At 31.0% G+C, this 22228-nt stretch overlaps 1 protein-coding gene across 6 annotated transcripts in view; it reads right to left on the bottom strand.

The window, feature by feature from the left end:
- The window catches only part of Rim (Rab3 interacting molecule), a 300437-nt gene that overhangs the window by 172854 nt on the left and 105355 nt on the right, over window positions 1-22228 (bottom strand). For 3 of the 6 annotated variants that reach the window (XM_075380711.1, XM_075380709.1, XM_075380712.1), the window contains exon 4: window positions 2938-3143. The exons of 1 other annotated variant lie outside the window; for it this stretch is intronic. In XM_075380711.1, the coding sequence (XP_075236826.1) occupies window positions 2938-3143 (206 nt within the window). Of the gene's footprint in view, window positions 1-2937; window positions 3144-18812; window positions 18893-22228 lie in introns of all 6 variants that reach the window. 2 more of the 6 variants (XM_075380713.1, XM_075380710.1) reach the window with 2 other exon arrangements.

Raw genomic sequence — 22228 nt, 5'->3', positions numbered from 1 at the left:
TGAGATGACCGGCAGTTATGTAGCATGTGAAAATGACATGCTTGACCGGGATTCATATCTGAGAGCTCTGGATGAAAGGCCGAGATGTTACCGCTTGCGTCACAGCAAGGCCGGCAATATCATCTGCCTTAAAAGAATTCATCTTCCATCTACCTTTTCCTCAAATACAAAACACTAAAAGTTTACTTTTCCAGATTCTACTCATAATGATCAATTTTTACACGAGCAAAAATAAAAGTATTTTTCTTTCAATAATTTTAATGACCTTATCAACCTAAAACTTTGTAATTCTACAGTATCCCCCCGACCATCTTACTCTCTTATAGATAAAAATTTTATAGGGCTCTATCCGATTCAAAGAAATGCTTCTAAAGAGATTCAAGATAGGCAGTATATTATGTTGATCACCCCTATCAGAGACAGTTCCTTGGAGGATTGACCTCCCATTACTTTTCCCTTTTTCCTTATCTTTAATTCTTTCTTCCTTAGACAGGCCCTCCTGGGAATTGGATCTACCTGCACACTGATTTTATCTGTGTTATCGTTCTACCATCTTCAAGTAGCAGGCAGGAAAGATGCTTCTTTATTAACCTCAACAGACCAGCAATCACGTGTGCCTAGAGAATTGTCTTGTTTCCTAACCGAGGACAGCAAAAAAAACTATAAACTAAAAGCTAAGTCGCCTGCTGCATAAATCCAGACATTCTACACCTTATAAAATCTAATATTATCTAAGATCCAAATTTCAACATTATACGGTAACATACAGAAGATACAATATCCATACTGTAGTGAAAATTGTTAAAAAATATCTCCATCATGATGTTTGCTCATTCCGTAGAATATACTGATTTTCAAGTAAGTAACATAGGACAAAGTTTATGAAACTCCTGCTTCTTAGGGAAGTTGATTTCTTCGTAACATTTTTATAAGAGTAGAAAACATACCCTACTTGACAATCTCTCATTCAGAGAAAAATAATACACAAATTTTAAATCAACAGATAAAAACAGTTAAATCTTTAAAATTATAAAAAGGTCAAACTTATTTGATTTCTAATGATAGCTATCGGATATTTTAGTTTAATGATGATGTAAAACTAATTTTAAATGCGATTTATAAATATTTTTTGTTATCTAGGACCAAAATATGTATCAGATGCACTGAGATACGGAGAACCTGGCAATCCTGCCTGGAAGAAAGTTATAACTAATTAAATTTTTTTAATTTTTACTAATCACTGGTATTTATTTAACATTTATAGGGGTGATTATTTAAATCCTTTTTTCAAAGTTACAATAATATATATATATATTACTTTTTAATAAGCTAAAAGATAATAATCACGTTAATAAAGTCAAGAAGGGACTGAATAAGAAACGCTGGTATAAAAGAAGACAGGATTGTAGAGCGCTGTAAGTGAAATTGCGTAGGACAGAGTAAGATGGTTTAGGCACTTACAGACACAGAATTCTTAATGGAAGAGTTACAAAAGGAATTATTAATTTAAATAGAACAGGAATAACTCTTTAACAGAAGACCATCCTGACTCCAGTAGGGGAAGATGTTCAAATAAGTCTTAACATTCTTCGGTAAAATAAGAAGTATTCAGTCAAATCCATTTTTGATCGAATGTTAACAGATGCGGTACCCATCGAGAAGGTTTTTTCAAACCCAAAACATTATGTAAAATGTTGTAAACACGGTCTATTGAGATGATTGCAAAATCAGCAAGCCCAGGGAAACTCATTTGAAGTGTAACCGTTTCAACGTTATGCATTACGTCTAACTTTTGTAGATGCAAGTTTCTAGCAGATGTGTATACAATATACCTGTAATCGACCTTTGATCGAATAAATGCTTTATATAGCTTACATTAAGGCTGTGCTTCAAAATGATATATAAGTATGACTTTTATCTATGTTAGTAACTACAGTTATACCTTCAGTCAGTGATCATTTAATGCAGCATTGTGGTTTTGCGACTATTTCGTTGGTTATATCAGTTTTTGGCATCCTAAGAGTTCATCTTTTGAATGGATGTTTATCACATTTAAATTCAACCGTCCATCTTTTTACTACAGACAACAAAGGGAAAGAATTTTTTAAAGTGTAATCTAACTCTTTTTCTATGTCTGTTGAACTTAAACCTTTTAAAACAATGTACTTTATAAGAGCTCAAACTTCAATCTTATAAATTTTGTCAAAAAATGTCAATACTTGTTGGTTTTATTTAATCACCACAAACAATAAATAAATTCACACGTCTGAAACTTTTCAGCATACCATCAAACAGACCATAGTTGTCAAAAGTCATGGTTATTAGGTCATATTTGCACCATCTCTTTGTCAGGCTGAGAACTTTCTGAACAACCCTGGTAGATGTAGAAAGAAGTCCATAATCTAACAATTATATAAAGGGAAAGGATGATGAAAAAATCTCCCGTGTAAAATTTTCAAATGTAATCCCACTACCTTCCAGATATAGCTTCCTCATGCATTTTTCCATAAATTTAATAGAATTTAATAGAAAATTTCATTATAATAGCACCATTCTTTAGATAATAAGCCAAATAGAGACCTGTACACGCACGCGCGCGCACACACACACACACACACACACACACACACACACACACACACACACACACACACACACACACACACACACACAAATATATATAAATGTATAGAATTTTACAATTTTTGAACTCAAGGCACCTTAAATGTAGAGAAAGATTAACAAAACTTTCTCTGTGTTACATACCTCTGCTGTGATTGCTTGCTTTGAAAGTAAAAATGAGTGATGACCTTTTTTTAAATAACGAAAAATAATAAGTTACAAGTAATATAATTTTTTTATACTCTAATTACATATTAAAATCAATATTTTTTTTTTAATATAAATTAATTTCAAATTTTTTACATTTGATACTACTACCTTAGGAGCTGAATTAGAGTCCTCGCTTGATGTGAATGTACTCGACGTATCGATTCCTGAATCTTTAGTTTGTCGTCCATCGAACCGCACTGTTTTCTTTCTTCGTCTCATCGAAGAATCAAGTACAGAAACCTTAATGATGTCTCTATGATGATCAGGATGGTTTCGATAGCTGTCATGTTGCTGATGCCAACCGTTAGTCACTGATGATTGATCATACCAAGTACCATAATAAATTCATTGAATATGCATTTCATTCAAAAGGCGATGTATTATTAATGAAGAAAAATATATGATCATGATTATGAAGATAAAGATTAAAACAACATAGTTTACAAAATACACACAGAGAAATAAATACAGTTAAAAAAAAACAATACTTAACAGCAATACAAATAGTCAAACAAAAAATTTAAAAAAATTAAAAAACAATCAATTTTGTAAGCATTTACAATATATGTATATAATTATTTTATGTAGTGAAAATAACCTTAAACATCACAAAATTCATATTTTTAAATACAGTCATTGAAAAAACTATGAAATCAAACAGATATATAGCCAAATCAATTTTTAATTAATCGGCATGATGACACTTTCTGGGATTATTAACAACTTACTTTCAAAAATTATATGGAAACTGAAACTTAGAAAATCTTTTTTTTCCTATCTAGTACCAAAGCTTCTTCTTGTTACTGCATAGTGGAGTTACCAGTAACGACATCGTAGTTAATAGAACCCGACTTCAAGTAGTAAGGAAAACAAAGTAATTGATCTACACAGTCAAATTTAATGTATTTTTGAGTTTCATAATTTTGAAAGTAACACAGAGTAACACCTAAAGTAACACCTTTTTTCATGAATATCAAACCAATTTTCTACAACTGTTGATAGATATATGTTAGTGATATGTATTTTCTGTCAGTAGAAGTATTTTGTTTTTTTCTGGATTTGTAACACATTGGTGATTAATCTGAGCAAGATATTTTATTGTATTAAAAGTTCTTCAGTGCATATGCTGTCTGACAAAAGTGTATGTGTTTGCCAGTATAATATGCGTTAAGAAGATTACATCATGTTTGTCCAGTGTAATGAATTAAAAAAAAATATCAAATTAATTATATCTCATCATCAAACAATTATCTTTGTACAGATAAATGGACAAGCCAGCACTAGAAAAAATAAAAAGCGCCATGTACTTCTAAAAGAGTAATGCAGTCTGAACAAAAAGGTTTCCTGATATAAAATCAAGCACCATTAATAACACAGGTGACTCCACTGAAGAAGTAGTTGAATAATTACTTCAAAAAGATCTGAAATGGCAATTTCTATGTAATTTTGAAATCTAGTTAGTAATTAATAATAATTATGAAATTAATTTTTCATACATATAAAAGTTAGGAAATTTTTAATTATAAATTACAGGAAAAAAAGAAACTTATCAGATTCATTTTAAAAAAAAAATTAGAATTTAGTAATCTCTTTACTAAATTCACAAATTTACTACACAGAGAATCACACAAATGTAGATCACAAACTATTCATTTTTATTAGTATTCTATTGAGTTCCTATTAATAAAGTATTTATAAAAATCTACTGCAGAGAAAATTGAACTTTTTGTTCATTTTTACAAAACAGCAAAAATTAAAATCGGTTGGTGGTGAAAAGATAGTTGCAAAACAATAAATGTAGAAAACGTTTATCATTGTATTTAAAAACTGAATTATTATTAATCATACTTGCTCTTTTTGTTTTCAGATAAATGTTTCTTTACAATTAATTGTTCAAAAGTGTAGTTTTTAGTTGAGATAAAAGGATATACGTTTGCTGCGTGCACATTTCTTTAGTTTGCAATGTATACTTTTGAAAAACAGGTGTTTACTGTCCTATCCCGTAATAATTCTAGAGCTAATTCACCTTTCCGATACTGATAAGTTATGTATGTACCATAATGAACCTAAAACCAATATTCTTGCTGATAATTTATAAACATCACCGACTTTATGTTTTAAATTCATAAAAACAAATTGGATAGTTTTTTAAATAAGAGACCGTTTTTCTAAGAACTGATATTTGAAAAATAAATAATTAACAGATGTAACCGAAAACATTTTGTTTCAAAATGAAGGTGTAAAAAAATTCTTCCTGAATTTTTGACATATTTAATAGTAGATTTCTGATCAGTGACCGACTGAACTCGATGCAAAATACTTTTTCAATTTTGTTAATTTTGTTTTGGAAGTAAAGAAAACATCTAGGTATATCTCAAATATATAAACTTTTAGACATGCTAAATTTAATATTAGAAAAAAAACTAAGATAAAATTGCGCAATGACGTTCTTTTTTTATAAATAATAATGTAAGTAATAGTAAAAAATTGAGAATAATATATCTTTAGGAAAAGTAATATTTAATTATGATTATCGCGTTTACTATAAATAAAAACATTTATTTTTTAAACTCTCATAATGATAAAACAATCATGGATCTTGAATACAACAATTAACTTCATCCATTTATAAGCTAATGATCTTTTTGCAACACCTTAGGGAGTAGAATCCAACAAATTAAAATATGTGATTTACATGCTATTTACTGAAAATATCATAAATAAATAATTATTTAAAAATTTCTCCAACGTAAAAGCTATATAGAATAAAAGTATTCAACATCTGCATCAACATATAATTAAATTTGATTAGATTAGCAAAACAGTAAACAACAAAAGGAATTGTACACTACAAAATACATTATCACTTCGTACTGGAAAAATATAATATTTGCACTGCAAACCACAATAATAAAATTTTTTCACTGGTCATCAGAGACTTCAGAAAAATTACAATTTGTCAATAAAAAGCAAAAACTTGAAAATTTCAGAAACTAATTCTTAAAATACATTCCATAATTAGAACGTTAAAAAATTTTCTATTTTTTTGAATCTTCTAATCTGTTGACAACTACTGCAAAGGATGATCTCAGAATATGCTTAATACACAATTTAATCGTTCAAAACTTGTGCATGTCAAACAATTTTGAAGGATGAAAGTGTTCCTTAGAAAAGCTTGAAATTTATCCTCGAACTAGCTCTGTATCTGAAGAAATAACAAAATGTTAGTCGCTTATTTCATTACTTGAAAGTTTATATGATAATCCATTTTATATTCTCTTTTTTTAATCGGGTTACATGTAGCAGTACGGCTGGGTAGGATTGTCCAAGACACCCAGAAAAAACTTTTCAGTATCTGAGTCTCTTCTGATGTCCTATCACTTCTCTGCAAGATAATGCAGGAGTGTTCAAATACCAATATTACTACCAGTCAGGAATGAGGCACTTGATTCCATTCGTATGGCAAATTACTGATTATTTGGGATAATAGAAAGGACAAGATAATATAAGACCACGGATAAATGAAAGAAATGTAAAAACATGTCGACTAAATAGAAAAATTAAATGTAACAATGTTTCATCCCCCAAAATAAGCGCTTATTAAGTAAATTTATTACAGGCAAATGGAAAATACTGATAAATTAACAAATAAAAAATGAAATTACTATGAAATAAAATGAAATGAAGCTGTAGTCTATAAAATTTAGGCTGAACAACATTTTGATTAATACATTAGAATGAAATTAAACTTGTTTAACACAATTACCGAATGAAAATTACTGGTTTACATCAGATTTTTTTTAAACGATGACTAACACTTCTTAACGTTAGTCTGTACATTACAAAGCTGTCTCCAGACTTGTAAAAAATATAAAAATTTCACTTATTCAGTACAGTGAAATGCAATACACAGAGTGTATTTATGATATTCTTTATTACATTTCAATTTTCACAATTCAAGTTTCAAGAACAAGCACCATAACAGCAATGTCTTCTAGTAACTTACAAACAGGTTCATTTTCAGTTTCAATGCATATATATATATATATAAACTATTAATTTTACAGTACCTTAGCTTGTTCCACGTCCTTAAACTTTATTGATAACAAGGTTTATATCAAATTTATTGCTCAATTGCTAAGTTATTATTCTTATGAAAATTATTTTCTACACTGCAATCAGTGTTAAGAAGTTTAACTTTTTTGCACATTGCCACGATATCATAAAGTTTAGATTAGTGAAATCTTTAAAAAAGTTATTTCAAATTAATTCCTTCTCTATATCTCAGTAGTAAACATGAATAATTCAAAAATAAAAACCAATTGCAACTGATTTTAGGAAAATAATCTCTAAAACTAATTTTATGTAACTTATAACAAACTACCTTACATACAGAGTTTTTTTAATACGATGAATTAAACAACATTTTTCCTTTATAAGGTTTGTTCAAAAAGAAACTACATTTGATAACATACCAGTGTATCAATACCTGCTGTTTCATTATTGACACTGTGTATTGATCTTTTAGAAGTAATATGGTGCTGGTTGCACATCAGTCTAGACTGTTTCTTTGTAGTCTGCAAGCATGTAAATTAGGTTGATAAGATGAAATGGAATTTTAAAAAAAAAAGGACTGTCCAGAAAATGATTTTTCTGTTCTTTTAATGCAAAACTTCCTTTCTCCAATATTTCTTGTAGTTCAGGGTTTCATTTGGCTTTTATTAGTTCAGCTTTTATACTATCATGATATTTAATAAATCATTCAATGTAGTCGGGTACAATTAATACAAAAAATAAATTAGCAATTTTTAGTTGAGATGTATTTAAACAGCCTGAAATTCTAAGTAAAGGAATGCTTTTACATTAATTAAATAATACTTCATAAAATTTATGTCTATCATATAAAACCGAGTAGTACTGTCATATACACAATTTGTAGTTACTTCTTGATGCTCAGCATGTTATTTTAACAATTCTACAGCAGCTGAATACTGAAACTGGGAATTACTTTTCTGAAAGTCTTCTAAATAAGTTATCCTCGGTCTCCAATTTTTTAAAAAAAAAAAAAACATTAAAACCTTTAATCTGAAGACTCAATATAATTATTGAACAGTCACAAAAGTACTTTCCACTACAGAACCGGCTGCTGAAATGTTTGCTAATACTTCAGAATCTACGCTATCACTGATGTGGAAGCAGCCTAGATGAATGAAAACATTATCAAGTTTCACTTGTAAACCTTATACTTGCGATTATATTCATTGTAATTCTTTGGTATTGAATCATATCTCAAAAATTATAGAAGTGTTTGTCAGAAATAAGGAATTAAATTTGAGACTTTTTGTTAGCTGAAAGCAATGGAAAACTACAGCTACGTTTTTCCAAGAAAATGTGGCTCTGCATTTTCATATAGCAATGATGGAGGCGCCTTCCTTGGTAAAATATTCCAGAGGTAAACTAGTCCCCCGTTCGGATCTCCGGGTAGGGACTACTAAGGAAGGGGTCACCAGAAAATTAAAAAATAACATTCTACGAGTCGGAGCGTGGAATGTTAGAAGTTTAAAAAAGGTTGGTAGGCTAGAAAATTTAAAAAGGGAAATGGATAGGGTAAATGTGGATGTAGTAGGAATTAGTGAGGTTCAGTGGGAAGAGGAAGGCGACTTTTTGTAGGCAGGCCACGTTTGGAATATGTAAAACAAATTGTTAGGGATGTAGGATGTAGAGGGTATACTGAAATGAAACGACTAGCACTAGATAGGGAATCTTGGAGAGCTGCATCAAACCAGTCAAATGACTGAAGACAAAAAAAAAAAAATTGTTAGCAGGATTTGTCTTCAAAGACAGAATGTTCAAAAAATGATGCAACCTTATATAATGTTTCCTTCTTTTGCTCCAATTTTAATTGAGGAAAATTGACAAAAAATGCGTTACACAACACAACAGAGAATATTCAGTCTCCCGATATATTAAATGTGCCAGTTATGCCCAGACCGAGAATGCCTTCACAGAAAAGTACAGTGTGGATGCATAAAACAAATCCTCCAACAAGCAGCTGTATGACAAGTTCCAAGAGACAGGGAATGCGGCAGTGCAGCCAATAGTGGTCGACTGAAAGTGCTATCACCAAAAACGTTGATCGACGTGCAAGCTGCGCATTCTGTTAGTCCTAAGAAGTTTGTGTGACATCTATCTTGCCACTCTGGTCTCTCCACCGGTATGCCCACACGGCACTGCGCAAGTGTTTAAAGATGCATCTGCATAGAATTTGTGTTCATGAGTTGTTATCAGCAAACACTAGAAGACGGATAGCTTTCTGTCACCGGTTAATATCATCTGTAACGTCAGACAGGGATGATTCAATGATCATTTTCGGCCTGATGATGCACGGTTCCACCATGATAGATATGCAAATGCACAGAATTCATGCATTTGATATATGGAAATTCCACATCAGCTGCATGAGTCTCCACATGGACAAAAAGCGGGTGTTTGGTGTGCAATATCACATAGGTGAATCTTCACAACATTCTTTCACGACACAGTGAACAGTGAGCGCTACATACAGATGGTGCAACAATTTTGTAAACACTATACCTGCAGACTGGCTAGAGTTAATGCGGTTTCAGCAGAATAATGCTACGGCTAATACAGCCAACAACACTATGACTTTCTTGGATCGATGTTTTTATGGACAATGATTTCAAAAGGATTGTGACTCCCTCGATCTTCTGCTTTATCCCCCTCTGACTTTTTCTTGTGGGGATATCTTAAGAATGCTGTTAACAAAACTCTTCCTCTCACCGTTCCCAAACTGCAGATCGAAATTGAACAATGTGTCGTTCCAATACCTCTACAAACATCACAACATGCGTTTAAGAGCATGCAGCATCATATTCAATAATGTGAATCGCATAACTTTTGTAACTTACTCATTTTCCCATAAGGTTTTGTCACTTTTTGAACAGTGTGTACTTTGTAATTGAAACCAACCTGCACAGGTATGTTAGGAATTCTTAAAGCACGAGAAACCATCTACAGATGTAATTGCTGCATCGCACTATAATGTAATTCTTTACATTCATAATTTAAAAAAAAAAAAACTTTTTAAATTCTCAAACTCTTCACTAGATATTACATAATTGTCTTCATTTTCTTTTGTATTTTCATCACACACCAACTTCTCAAGTACTGCTTTCTAAATTAACAAGCGGGTAAGTTTCACAAATAATAGTTTCAGTAGATTTTGATGCAAATGTAAGATGAATTTCCTCCCTGATGTGTAGAATAAGCAATGTTTTTTGTACATTTTGGTGCCAATGTGTGACTAAATGATGAAACAAATCTGAAGACAGATGTTGTAATTGATTTTTGTTGAGTTTGCTTTTAATGTTGAAATATTCTTAAAATATTTCAAATTATATCACTGGAAGCCGCTGGCAAAATAGAATGAAAATATTTTATATAATATTAAATATTCTAATAATTTTAATTTATCTTCACTATTTTATTACTACAAAAGACAAAAATAATGTGAGACAGGACCATATTATTTTTACAAAACAACTGAAAATACTAACAGTTTATTGTATTTGCTTTCTGGAAACAAATGTTATAGCTATAAAAAAAATGTAGCTATTGTAAAATGTAGACACGATTGTTTTATTTTGTATATATCCATGTATTAAAAATAAAATTATTTAATATTGTTAGCACAAATATATTATTATTGCTAAAGCATTCAAACTTAACACAAAAAATATATTTTTATTATTTTGTAAAAGTCTTTAAATCAACTTGTATAATAAAAATGCACTTTAGATTTTTTTTTTCAAATGGAAATTAGAATGAAAACAGATCAGGGTTTACTGCAGCTAATAAAAATCTTAAAATACTGAATTTAGTAATAAATAATTAAACATGGAACTTTTAAAGGAAATGTTCTTAATAACTGGCTCCACCAACATTTTTTATACAACTAAAGTCCTCAATTTCCTTTTAAACTGATTTATATGAAATATATTTGGTTTCCAGTAACTAGTATATCAGATTTTCCACACACCAAACTATAACTCCCTTTCATTTTTTTTTGTTCGCTGTGCGTTGTATTAAACAAACAATTAAAAAGTATTTCCTCAAAATCTTATGAAGCCAATATTTGAACATTTATGTTACCAATTTCTAATTTTATTAAAATAAACTTTTTTACAGCAAAAAATTAAAAAAAAAATAAATGAAAAAGCACAGCGGTTTTTGTCACCCAAACCATGAGATTTCATCAACTTTCATAAGTAACTTTAAAAGACTGCTATGTAATACGATTTAAAAGCGTGTTTTATACATTTGTTTTACGTTAGTAATGTATATTCAAATTAAATTTACAGGTAAGTCATTTTTTTTTCATATAAAATCCATTACAAAATTTGCTAAGCTGGCATATGTTAGTAGGTAACAAGCTGAAATTAAGATTAAATCTCAAAAACTAAAAATGTATTCCCAACACTTAAGCGGTCAAAGAATTAATCGGCTCCATTATCAAAGCCATAAAACCAACCGTTAGGGTTGAAATCTACAAGAGGTATCTCTAAAGTAAAGATTGCTGGGAAATTTCTCTCCTTGTCGTTCACAGCCACGCTGGTAATGTATACACTGCATTGTTGTCTGTAAGATATCGCGTTGTGGTATCTTTGATTACGTGTGAGTTATTACGTTATAAAATGAATAGAAAAATCGATGTTGCCGCCGACTGTGAAACGCGTGGTCTTAAGTTTTTTAAACCGTCAGAACGTTAAGCCCCTCTGAAATTCATAGGCAGTCGGTTGCTGTGTATGGTGGTAATGTAATGAATGAAAGAAAAGTCTGAAAATGGTGTTGAAGGTTTAGAAATAACGGAATTAATTTGCATAATGAAGAACGTTCGGGGAGACCCTCGATAATCACCGAGGACTTGTTGAAACGCGTCGATGATGAAATCAGAAAAGATCGTCGCTCAACCGTTTCCGACCTGGCCCTTCTTTCTCCTGATGTTTCAAGAGCGGTTATCGGTCGTATTGTTCACGACCGTTTACGCTTAGTAAAGGTTTGTGCACGTCGAGTGCCGCACGTCTTAAGAGAACGTTACAAAAAAATCCGAACGGGATCTGCTTTAGAATTTTTGATGCGCTACACAGAAAACGGGGGCGAGTTCCTTAATTCGATTGTTACCGGCGATGAAACGTTAATTTCGTATTACACGTCGGAGAGGAAAACGGTAGTCGAGTAAATGGCGTCATTCTCGATCACCAACCAGACCGACAAAGGTCAAACAGCAGCCATTTGGACGCAAACTGATGGCCGCAGTCTTTTGGGATCGGTTTGACATACTGATGATTGATTTCACGCCGCATGGGACGACTATTAATGCACAAGTCTTCTGCAAAACTCTACGTAAGTTATGCCGCGCCATTCAAAATAGGCGGCGTGGACGTGGACGTCCTGCTGCACGATAATGCATGTCCACATGCTACGGAACCGCAACATGTGGATTATTGCGTTTACCGAGGGCATTCGGATGGAAAATTTATAATCACTCGTCATATAGTCCGGACTTAGCTTCTGATTACCGTTTGTTTGGGAAATCGAAAGAATTTTTGAGAGGTAAGCAAATCGCGGGTGACGATGAACTTCAAAATACTGTTAATCAGTGGCTAAATGGACCGGCGACAGAAGAATACGACGAGGGTATATTGAAGCCGGTGTATAGTTACGATAAATGCCTTAATTCATATAGCTATTATATAGAGGTGTAGTTTAAGTGAAATAAAAAATATTTATAAAGTTTTCAGAATAATTTTTTTTACAATGAAACGGTCTTTACTTTACAGATAACCTCTCGTACAACAGGGTTGAAAATTCAAAAAGCCAACACTTATAACAACTTTTCCAAATCTCCAGCAAATTGTTTATAACTCAAATTTTACCCGTTAATCTGCGTTTATTTATTAAGATCAAGTGCCTATTATATTGTGTTTATATTATATTATGCTTTCGGTGAAAATAAATTCAACGAGGACAGGAATTTTTTACCTTCGGCAAGCGGTCTCAATATTTCCTACTCCCAGTTGGTTTTTCTCGCATAGGGTACTCTAATTTCAAAATAAAAAGAAAAAATCAACTTCGCCATAACCCTAAACAACCCTAATTTTTACTGCAAGCCTGACTGATAGCCCCTATCCTGGTCAAAACATCTGATATACATGCGATTTATGAGCCTTGTAGCTGTTTATTTTGCAAACTGTAATCTATTCTGGCAAGCGTGTTACAATAGACCATTAACGCAATCAAACTACAAAATTGTCATAAAAATTATTTATTTAGAACATTTACTGACTTTATATACGGGATCTAAGTAAACAGATTCTGAAAGAATCTATCACTGAAATCACCATATGAAAGATGAAACGTAAGTACGATGAAATTATCCCGCATTCCAACTCGTCTGCTAACTCGATAGAAAAAAGAATAAGTCATTCAAAAAAAAGAAGCAAAGATATCCTCAGAAAAATTAAAGCGGCCATTAAACGAAACTTCAGAAGAAAACAACTTAGATGACCGTTAAAGTCACCTGCAGTTTTATTTTTATAAACTTTATTTTTTAATAAAACTTAGAAAAAAGAATACTAAGATAATAAAATATAAAAAATAAGATGCCTAGACTTTACCGGTGACCTTGCTCTTTTAGCCGAATCAAAGGAAGAAACAGTAGCACAAATAGAAGAGTTAAGAGGAATAGTCCAACAAGCAGGCCTTTACAGGTATCCTTTACCAAGATAGAATTCATGACCGATATCAAATCATTTACAAAAGAGAGAATGAGATCTAAATTTGGAGAGATAAATATCACCGATCGCTTTAAGTAACTAGGACAGATTATAAGCAAAACAGGAATAGAGCATCGATTGAAAATAGAATATTAAAACCGGAGAAGTTTAGATTTATCGCTAAAGAAATCTTGCGATAAGAGAGATTGTGAAGTTGAGATATTATACAACTGTTGTAAGACCAATAATTTTGTACAGCATTTAAACCTAACCGCCCTTAAAAATTGCTCAAAATCAAAAATTACTAAAATAATATAAGGTCGAATAGTAACAGAGAAAGGATACAGACTGAAATCTAACAAGTAGATCTATCAAAATACACCTACAAGGAAATGAATATTCAATTTCTTGTGGCATATGATCAGGGTGGATCTGAACAGATTAAATAAACAAATCTTTGATAAGCTGCGGTACATAAAAAGCAAATCAAATTACCTAAAACAAATGGAAGAGAACCTCCAAAGGATAGGCTTAAAACAAGAGGATTATAACTATAGAGATAACTGTATAGAAATAACTGATAGAAATAACGATAGAGATAACTGTTGAAGAATCATTTACAGTAAAAAAGTTCTTGCGGGAGAAAAAAGGAAAAAATGAAGCCATTTCAAAAAATGAGAAACTCATGGATGAAGAGAAAAGAAGCGAGAAATAAATCATATTTATGTGGTCCTAAGTCGGCCTTTTAGCGTAAAAAATTTATCAACATTATTTCTTGTATAACTCACCGCATAATTATCTTTTAATCGGCTACTTTATGCAGTTTAGAACTGTGTACAAAGATTGTAATAAATGGAAATTTCTGTTAATAAACCTTGTAATATCTCAAATCCATATAACGATGCGTTCCAAGATAGCAATATATAAGCGCTTATACATAACAAAAAAAAAGATTATGTAATAGTAAACCAAAAATAATGTAATAAAAATGGAAATAAAACAAAAAATATATTTTAAAGTAGAAACTTATATATATTAATAACAATAAAAAAAATATTATTAAATAATAATATAATACTAAAAGTAAAAAAAAAGTTACTGACAAATTTTAAACAAACAGCATTTAATTTTCTGCTGCGGTATTAACTTTAAAACACGGGAACCTAACAAATAAAAGTTAGGCTTTAAACCCAGATTTAAATACGTTTGCTTTTATTGACAAATAATATCCTACAAAAATGTTTGAAAAAAAAACCATGTATAAATTATAAAAATTACTTTAAAAAATTATATCGACTTAAAAACTTAAAACTTATTCTAGGAATCTAAAAAACGTTTTAAGTTATCTTTGACAAGAAATTAACAACTTGAATCTAATTAAATAAATGAGTTATACAAATGACCTTTCTGATCTTTTTGCTAGCGTTTTCAAACAATGAGTTCTATCAAAATACGCCCGTATTTCCAATATAGATAACATCCACCGATAGAACATGCATCCAATATTTTATTAATTAACTTTATAGTTTCAATCATTGGCATTTTACTCCTTAATTAACATCAATCTATTACCCAAATAGCTAATTCCTAGGCGTAACAGACATTGCAAAATCATCACGTTATGAAAAGGTTGAGGTTAATTGTTTTTTTCTCTTTTCTGTCTTTCTTTTGGTTCAAAATATATTTGTTAAACACGTATACAGGATAAATTCTGATAGGATAGATTCCTTGCTAATATCTCAAAACAAATGCGATAATTTTTAACAAAATATTTGGGAAAGTGTAACACTCAAGTGTACCCGCTGAAATTATACAAAATTTCTACAGTAAAAATTATAAATTCCTATAGTCAAAACGTACAGAATTCTCAACAAGAGATGCACACTGATTTAATATAAATAAATGTTTCATCCGTTAAAAATTATTATTTAAAAAATAACAATAAAAGAATAATTAAAAGAATATGTCATAATAAAACTCACATAAGATCTTAAAGGAAGAATTATTTTATCGTACAAGATTAACTTAAGTTAGGGTTGAAAGTTAAAATTCATCAGGTACTTTTATAGAATACCGATGCTGCAGAATAATGATTAAAAATCCAATTTATTTCTTTTTAAAAATACAGGAATGCAATTTGACTAAATAGTTTAATTTCGCTACCAACTTATAACATGAACGATTGGAATTTACCAAATAACGAACACAATGCCGTTGAGTTCCTGCAACTTCATGACATTCTAACGAGGACCAGGACGTGTTGCAATGGACCTGCTATGCGCTTGTATAAAACTGAGTATATTATATAGCAATGCAATAAATGTTGCCATACAGTTGTAGTATGGATCAGTGAAATGGTGAATAAAAAGCGCAAGTTAATTGCCAGGCACTAAGTATAATCCTACTTCACCGAATTGATGCGGTATTAAGAGATAAGAACCCGTACCAGAAAATATTCCATTTGATATGGAAACCTGGTCACCAGAAGCTGATGTGTGGAAAGGCAGTAAGTAGATTATCCATTATCTTTAAGTTGAAATAATGCAGTAGCATGTAAATTACTTTTTTTTTTGTTTAGCTTCTAGAACCTCCATAAGGTTTACTTCAGAGGAGGAATGAGGATGATATGCGTGAATGTAAATGAAGTGTAGTCTTGTACAGTCTCAGGTTGACCGTTCCTTAGTCAACAGTTCTAAGGGTCAAATTCTAGTAAAGGCAATTACTTTTACACGGATTTGAATACTAGATAATGGATACCGGTGTTCTTTGGTGGCTGGAATTAATCGAACGACTCAGGAATGATCAATCTGGTCTTGAATGGTAAAATACTACACATTATTTAGATTCATATATATCATCTAACATAGACTGGAATAAAATTTTCAGCATTTTAAAAAATTAGGGTTCAAATACAGAGGTAGAAGAATAATTGCTAATATTTAGAGAACCCAAACAGCAACAGTAATAATTGAACATAAGAAAGGGAGGCCGACAAGGATGTTCCTATCCCCGTTACTTTTTAATCTTTACATAGAACTAGCAATTAATGAAGTTAATGAACAATTGAGATCCGGAGTAACAGTACAAGGTGAAAAGATAAAGATGCTACGATTTGCTGATGATATTGTAATTCTAGCTGAGAGAAAAGGATTTAGAAGGAACAATGAATGGCATGGATGAAGTCCTACGCAAGAACTACCGCATGAAAATAAACAAGAACAAAATGAAAGTAATGAAATGTAGTAGAAACAACAAAGATGGACCACTGAAAGTAAAAATAGTAAGAGAAAAGGTTATGGAGGTAGAAGAATTTTGATATTTGGGAAGTAGAATTACTAAAGATGGATGAAGCAGGACCAATATAAAATGCCGAATAGCGCAGGCGAAACGAGCCTTCAGTCAGAAATATAATTTGTTTACATCAAAAATTAATTTAAACGTCAGGAAAAGATTTTTGAAAGTATATGTTTGGAGCTTAGCTTTATATGGAAGTGAAACTTGGTCGATTGGAGTACCTGAGAAGAAAAGATTAGAAGCTTTTGAAATGCGGTGCTATAGGAGAATGTTAAAAATCAGATGGGTGGATAAAGCAACAAATGAAGAGGTGTTGCGACAAGCAGATGAAGAAAGAAGCATTTGGAAAAATATAGTTAAAAGAAGAGACAGACTTATAAGCCACATACTAAGGCATCCTGGAATAGTCGCTTTAATATTAGAGGGACAGGTAGAAGGAAAAAATTGTGCAGGCAGACAACGTTTGGAATATGTAAACAAATTGTTAGGGATGTAGGATGTAGGGGGTATACCAAAATGAAAGGACTAGCACTAGATAGGGAATCTTGGAGAGCTGCACCTTGGAGAGCTGCATCAAACCAGTCAAATGACTGAAGACAAAAAAAAAATATCATCCTCATTCATCTCCTGAAGTAATATCTTACGGTGACTCCGGAAGCTAAATAGAAAAAAAAAAGAAGGTCAACCATTCCTGAGATCTATGGTTAATTGAAACCCAACCACCAAAGAAAACTGGTATCTACGACCTAGTATTCAAATCCATACAAAAGTAACTGCCTTTACTAAGATTTGAAAATTAGAATTCTTGACTTCAAAATCAGCTGATTTGCGATGAAAAGTTCACCAATAAACCAACCCAGTGGGTTAGTAGCAAGTAAACTAACAATGAATAAACAAATTCGTATGAAAAACCCACAGATTTGAAGGGAACAAATGGAAGGTCTGGTATTCAATAAAATTACCATCTATTATTTTAAAATATAATAAAATATGTTCAGCGGGGCCTCTTAGGCAATTTATGGAGTACAAGGCGGCGGTGACTGGGTAAGCAGTAAAATCCTGTTAAAATTGTTATAGTATTATTTTATATAGAAAGCAGTGTTGTATAACTATAATAATTGTGAAAAGTGATGCTTACTGTTAATTTTACAGCAAAACAAAATGATTTCTCATATTGAATGATAAGCATTTATTTGCTCTTGAATAGTGCAGGACCACCTCACACCACTCACACTTAGCCATTGTCTGAAATTGAAATTTTTGTACATTCTACGTTCATTTAAAGTAAAAAAATTCTATTCAAAATCACTAGAAAAATTATTACAACAACGGCAAAAGAAACCGATTACTTAGAATATGTTTAAAATTGAAATGATGACAAGAATGTAAAGTGTTACCTCAAGGCAATTTTTAAAAATACAGAAAAATCAACCCGATTCCAACGATTAAGAAGTTTCTAAACAAGTATTTCAATCGACCGCATTGAAATAAAATCATATAATGAATAAATGTATGATATGAGTAATAATAACAGTATAACTAAACAGTAATTATTAATAAAAACAGTAAATGACAACAGAACAGCTGAAATTTAAAGAATTTTAAATAAAAATTATAGAAAATACATAGGCAAAAGAGCATGCACATAGAACAGTAGAATAACAGATTCTTAACAGAGAGTGAGAAACACAGTTAAGTTTGCACATCAGAATACACATAAGAAGCAAATAACAGAACAGGCTATAATTATACACCAACCATTTCCTGTTAAAAAAAGAAAAGAAAACAGTAAATAAAAAACAGATATAACATCCAATCAATCGGTCGATGAGGTATACAATTAAAGAAAATATACAATTATCACGCTTCCACATAATCACACAATCTCACCGCTAAAAACTTTTTAATTTTTTCATCTAATATCGCTTGTTTTTTCAATCTATCATCGGCAACGATACTGCTCCCATCACCTGCGAATGAAAAGTGAAATAGAAAAAAAGGAAAAAATGTGATATTAAAAAATTAGGATAATATAGAAGGAAAGAGAGCAACAACTTCATTAATGAATGTAATGAAAATAACAATAACAATTACAATAATTACTTTTATTCTCTTACTTAATGCCAAAAATTCTGTAAATAAACAATCTGTCAATAATCATTAAAAAGAGATTATTCAAATGAAAATTTGTTTGGTTACAGAAACAGCAATTTAGTAATAAATACTTATAAAAGAAAAATCTAGTACAAATATTTAGATAAATCCCTTACATTCTGTTTGATAAGTCATTCCCGGTTTAAGTTATAATTTTTTTTTTAATTACACAAAATTTCTTGATATTTAGTTTGAAAAATTTTAAACTCCACTTGGTTCATTAATATAAATATATATTAAAACAAAACAAATTTTCTAATGTTGTACAAAGAAGGGGTATTTTCTATCATACCTGAATACAGTTTTTCTTATTCATTCAAATTATCCAATTTTCTACAACCAAACCTCTCCTATGGAGTGGTTATTAATCACACATTGTAATATTTAAGTGGCAGGTAGGACACACATGCATACATCTAATTTACAGATCCATTGATGTAAGCCTACTAGGCGATCAGATATACTGAAGCATCACATACACTTTATGTATATATACCATAGATATATACCATCACTCTATATAAAATAGTGATTGTTGGAAGGGGGTTGAAAAATAGTAAAGATGCATTTTTGCAAATACTTCAGTAATTATTGATTTTTTAAAAATGTCATAAAATCTAAACATCACTAATCACTATTTAGCGATATTTTATCCTCTACGATAAATGAATTATGATTTTCTGAAATGTTCAAGGTTTGTTACCACTGCAGCATGAAAGAGTGATTTTTATCGAACTTTTACATGATTACTTTTAAAATAACAAAATAATAAAATTTGCAACCGCTTGAAAAAGCTTTTTTACAGAATTTCTCTACAATTTGTCTTTTTCTCTTACTTTAGCTTCAAATCTGACCTAGTTGTGAGCAAAACTCTGAAGAAATTCAACATTTTTTAAATGTACATTTTCTAGAATAATTCCATAATAATGAATTTAATCAATAGATCTGTATAAATAATTTTTTTCAGCTGTTATGTAAGATTTTTTGTTAATAAGATACACAAAAAAGCTGTTTTTAGGAAATATATTTTTTCAAATAACTTAAAATTTAAAATAAAAAATGCATAATTAAAAATCGTAATACAATAGTATGATTAAATTGTGTAATTTAGTACACAAAACTTACACGAATAAATCATAATATTTAAAAAATCAACACAATATTTAAAATTAGTTTGTGTGTGTTTTGTGTGTGCTATGACTTCTTAGGATTAAAATCTCAGGATAGGTAAACTTATAACAGTAAAACTGCCTAGATATAATTTGGCTTAAGACCGGTTGTGTGGCAGCAGTATAATCTCTAAAGACAAAAATCAAACAAAACATTATGGAATTTTTAGTATTATGGTTTCAGTAAGATCGATTAAAATATTACAATAATTTTAAAATAATGAATGTCTTATCAAACATTTGTAAATAAAAAAATAATAATTACATTACATACATACACTTAACAACCTAACAATAATATAATCTAAATACTGTAGTGTATATATGTATGTATTTATGTATATATATATACGAGGTCTATAAAGTAATGACACTAGTTTTTTTTTGTTTTTGGCAGCCGAAGCGGCAACACTGTAAAGTTACTAGTAAACAGATGGTTATATGAACAGCTGATATATATTAGGTATTAATATTTTTAGTCTATTGTTGCCCACGTGAGACATAAACAACTTTTCCTGAAACGAGTTTTTGTTGTGCATTACAAAAATGAGTGATACTAATTATGAGCAACGTTTTGCAATTAAGTTTTGCGTTAAACTCTGTAAAATGCAACAAAAACTTTTTCAAAATCGAAAAGGGTGTATGGAGATGATGCTCTGTCATAAGCCCAAGATTTTAGGTGGTTTAAGGCATTTTCAGATGCTGGGAATCATTGCAGACGATCCACACTCCGGACCATTAATGTCAAAAAATGATGACAATGTTGAGCAAATGATACAGTACGACCGGCAATTAACTGTCAGAATAACTGCAGAACAAATGAATTTGAACCGTACCACAGTCCATCAAATTTTGACAAACGAATTGGACAAAAAAGTTTGTGCAAAATTGGTACCAAAAAACCTCACTGTTGAACAGAAAAAGAACAGGGTGGAAGTGTGCCGTGATCTTCTAGGGCGAATTGAAACCGATCCTGATTTTCTAAAAAAATGTTATTACTGGTAATGAATCATGGATATTTGAGTACGACCCACAAACAAAATGTCACAGCAAGGAGTGCTTCAAACTCACTACGTTCCAAAAAACAAAAATGAGCAAATCGAAAATCAAAACCACGCTAATTTGTTTTTTGACAGTAATGGCATTCTCCATAAGGAGTTTTTGCTTGCAGGACAGACTGTAAATCAATATGTTTAACAAGAAATTCTTGAAAGACTGCGGAAAAGAGTTCACTGTTTGAGACCAGCCATCAAAGACAACTGGATGCTACAACAAGACAATGCACCTTGTCACACTGCACTCTCAGTTAATGAGTTTTTGGCAAAGAAAAACATTCCTGTAGTTCCTCAACCACCTTATTCACCTGACTTGAGACCCTGCGACTTTTTCCTGAACCCAACTTTAAAAAAACACCTCAAAGGGACACCATTTTGGAACAGTAGAAAACAAAAAAAAAATGTAACGACCAGCTGAAGGATTTTTCAGTTTCTGAGTTTCAACACTGCTATGAAGAGTGGGAAAACCATTTGAGGCGTTGCATGGCTTCCCAAGGGAACTGTTTCAAAGGTGATAAGAGTCCATGTATAATTGGATTGTAATTAAAAAACCACTTCCAGCATTTTGGTGATTTATCTGAGCTGGATTATTAGTCATGGCTCAGGTCTCGCGTTTTATTCCTAATTCACAATCTTTGATTTTAAGAATAATATTCTCACAGATCTGCCAGAAAAGTGCAGAAAAGTAGCTATTGCAGAAAAGTAGCTGCTTTTTAATGATTATACAAAATCTTCACCACTCCTTTTCATATGCTCAGACAACTTGATTTTTTTCAGTTTTGAACGAGTTCATAAGTAAATACTATTCCATCAGGTGGAGTTTTATAAGTTCTTTCTTCATTGCCAAAATAATCAAGAAATTCACTGCCTATTCATGTACATCAATCAAGAAATGCCAATTGCTTTTTATCATCTAATATATGATGAA

Source organism: Lycorma delicatula, chromosome 12, assembly GCF_047948215.1.
Source record: "Lycorma delicatula isolate Av1 chromosome 12, ASM4794821v1, whole genome shotgun sequence".
Classification (NCBI taxonomy): Eukaryota; Metazoa; Arthropoda; class Insecta; order Hemiptera; family Fulgoridae; genus Lycorma; species Lycorma delicatula.
Note: the sequence above shows the minus strand (reverse complement) of the source record. Positions and strands in the feature narration are given on the sequence as shown.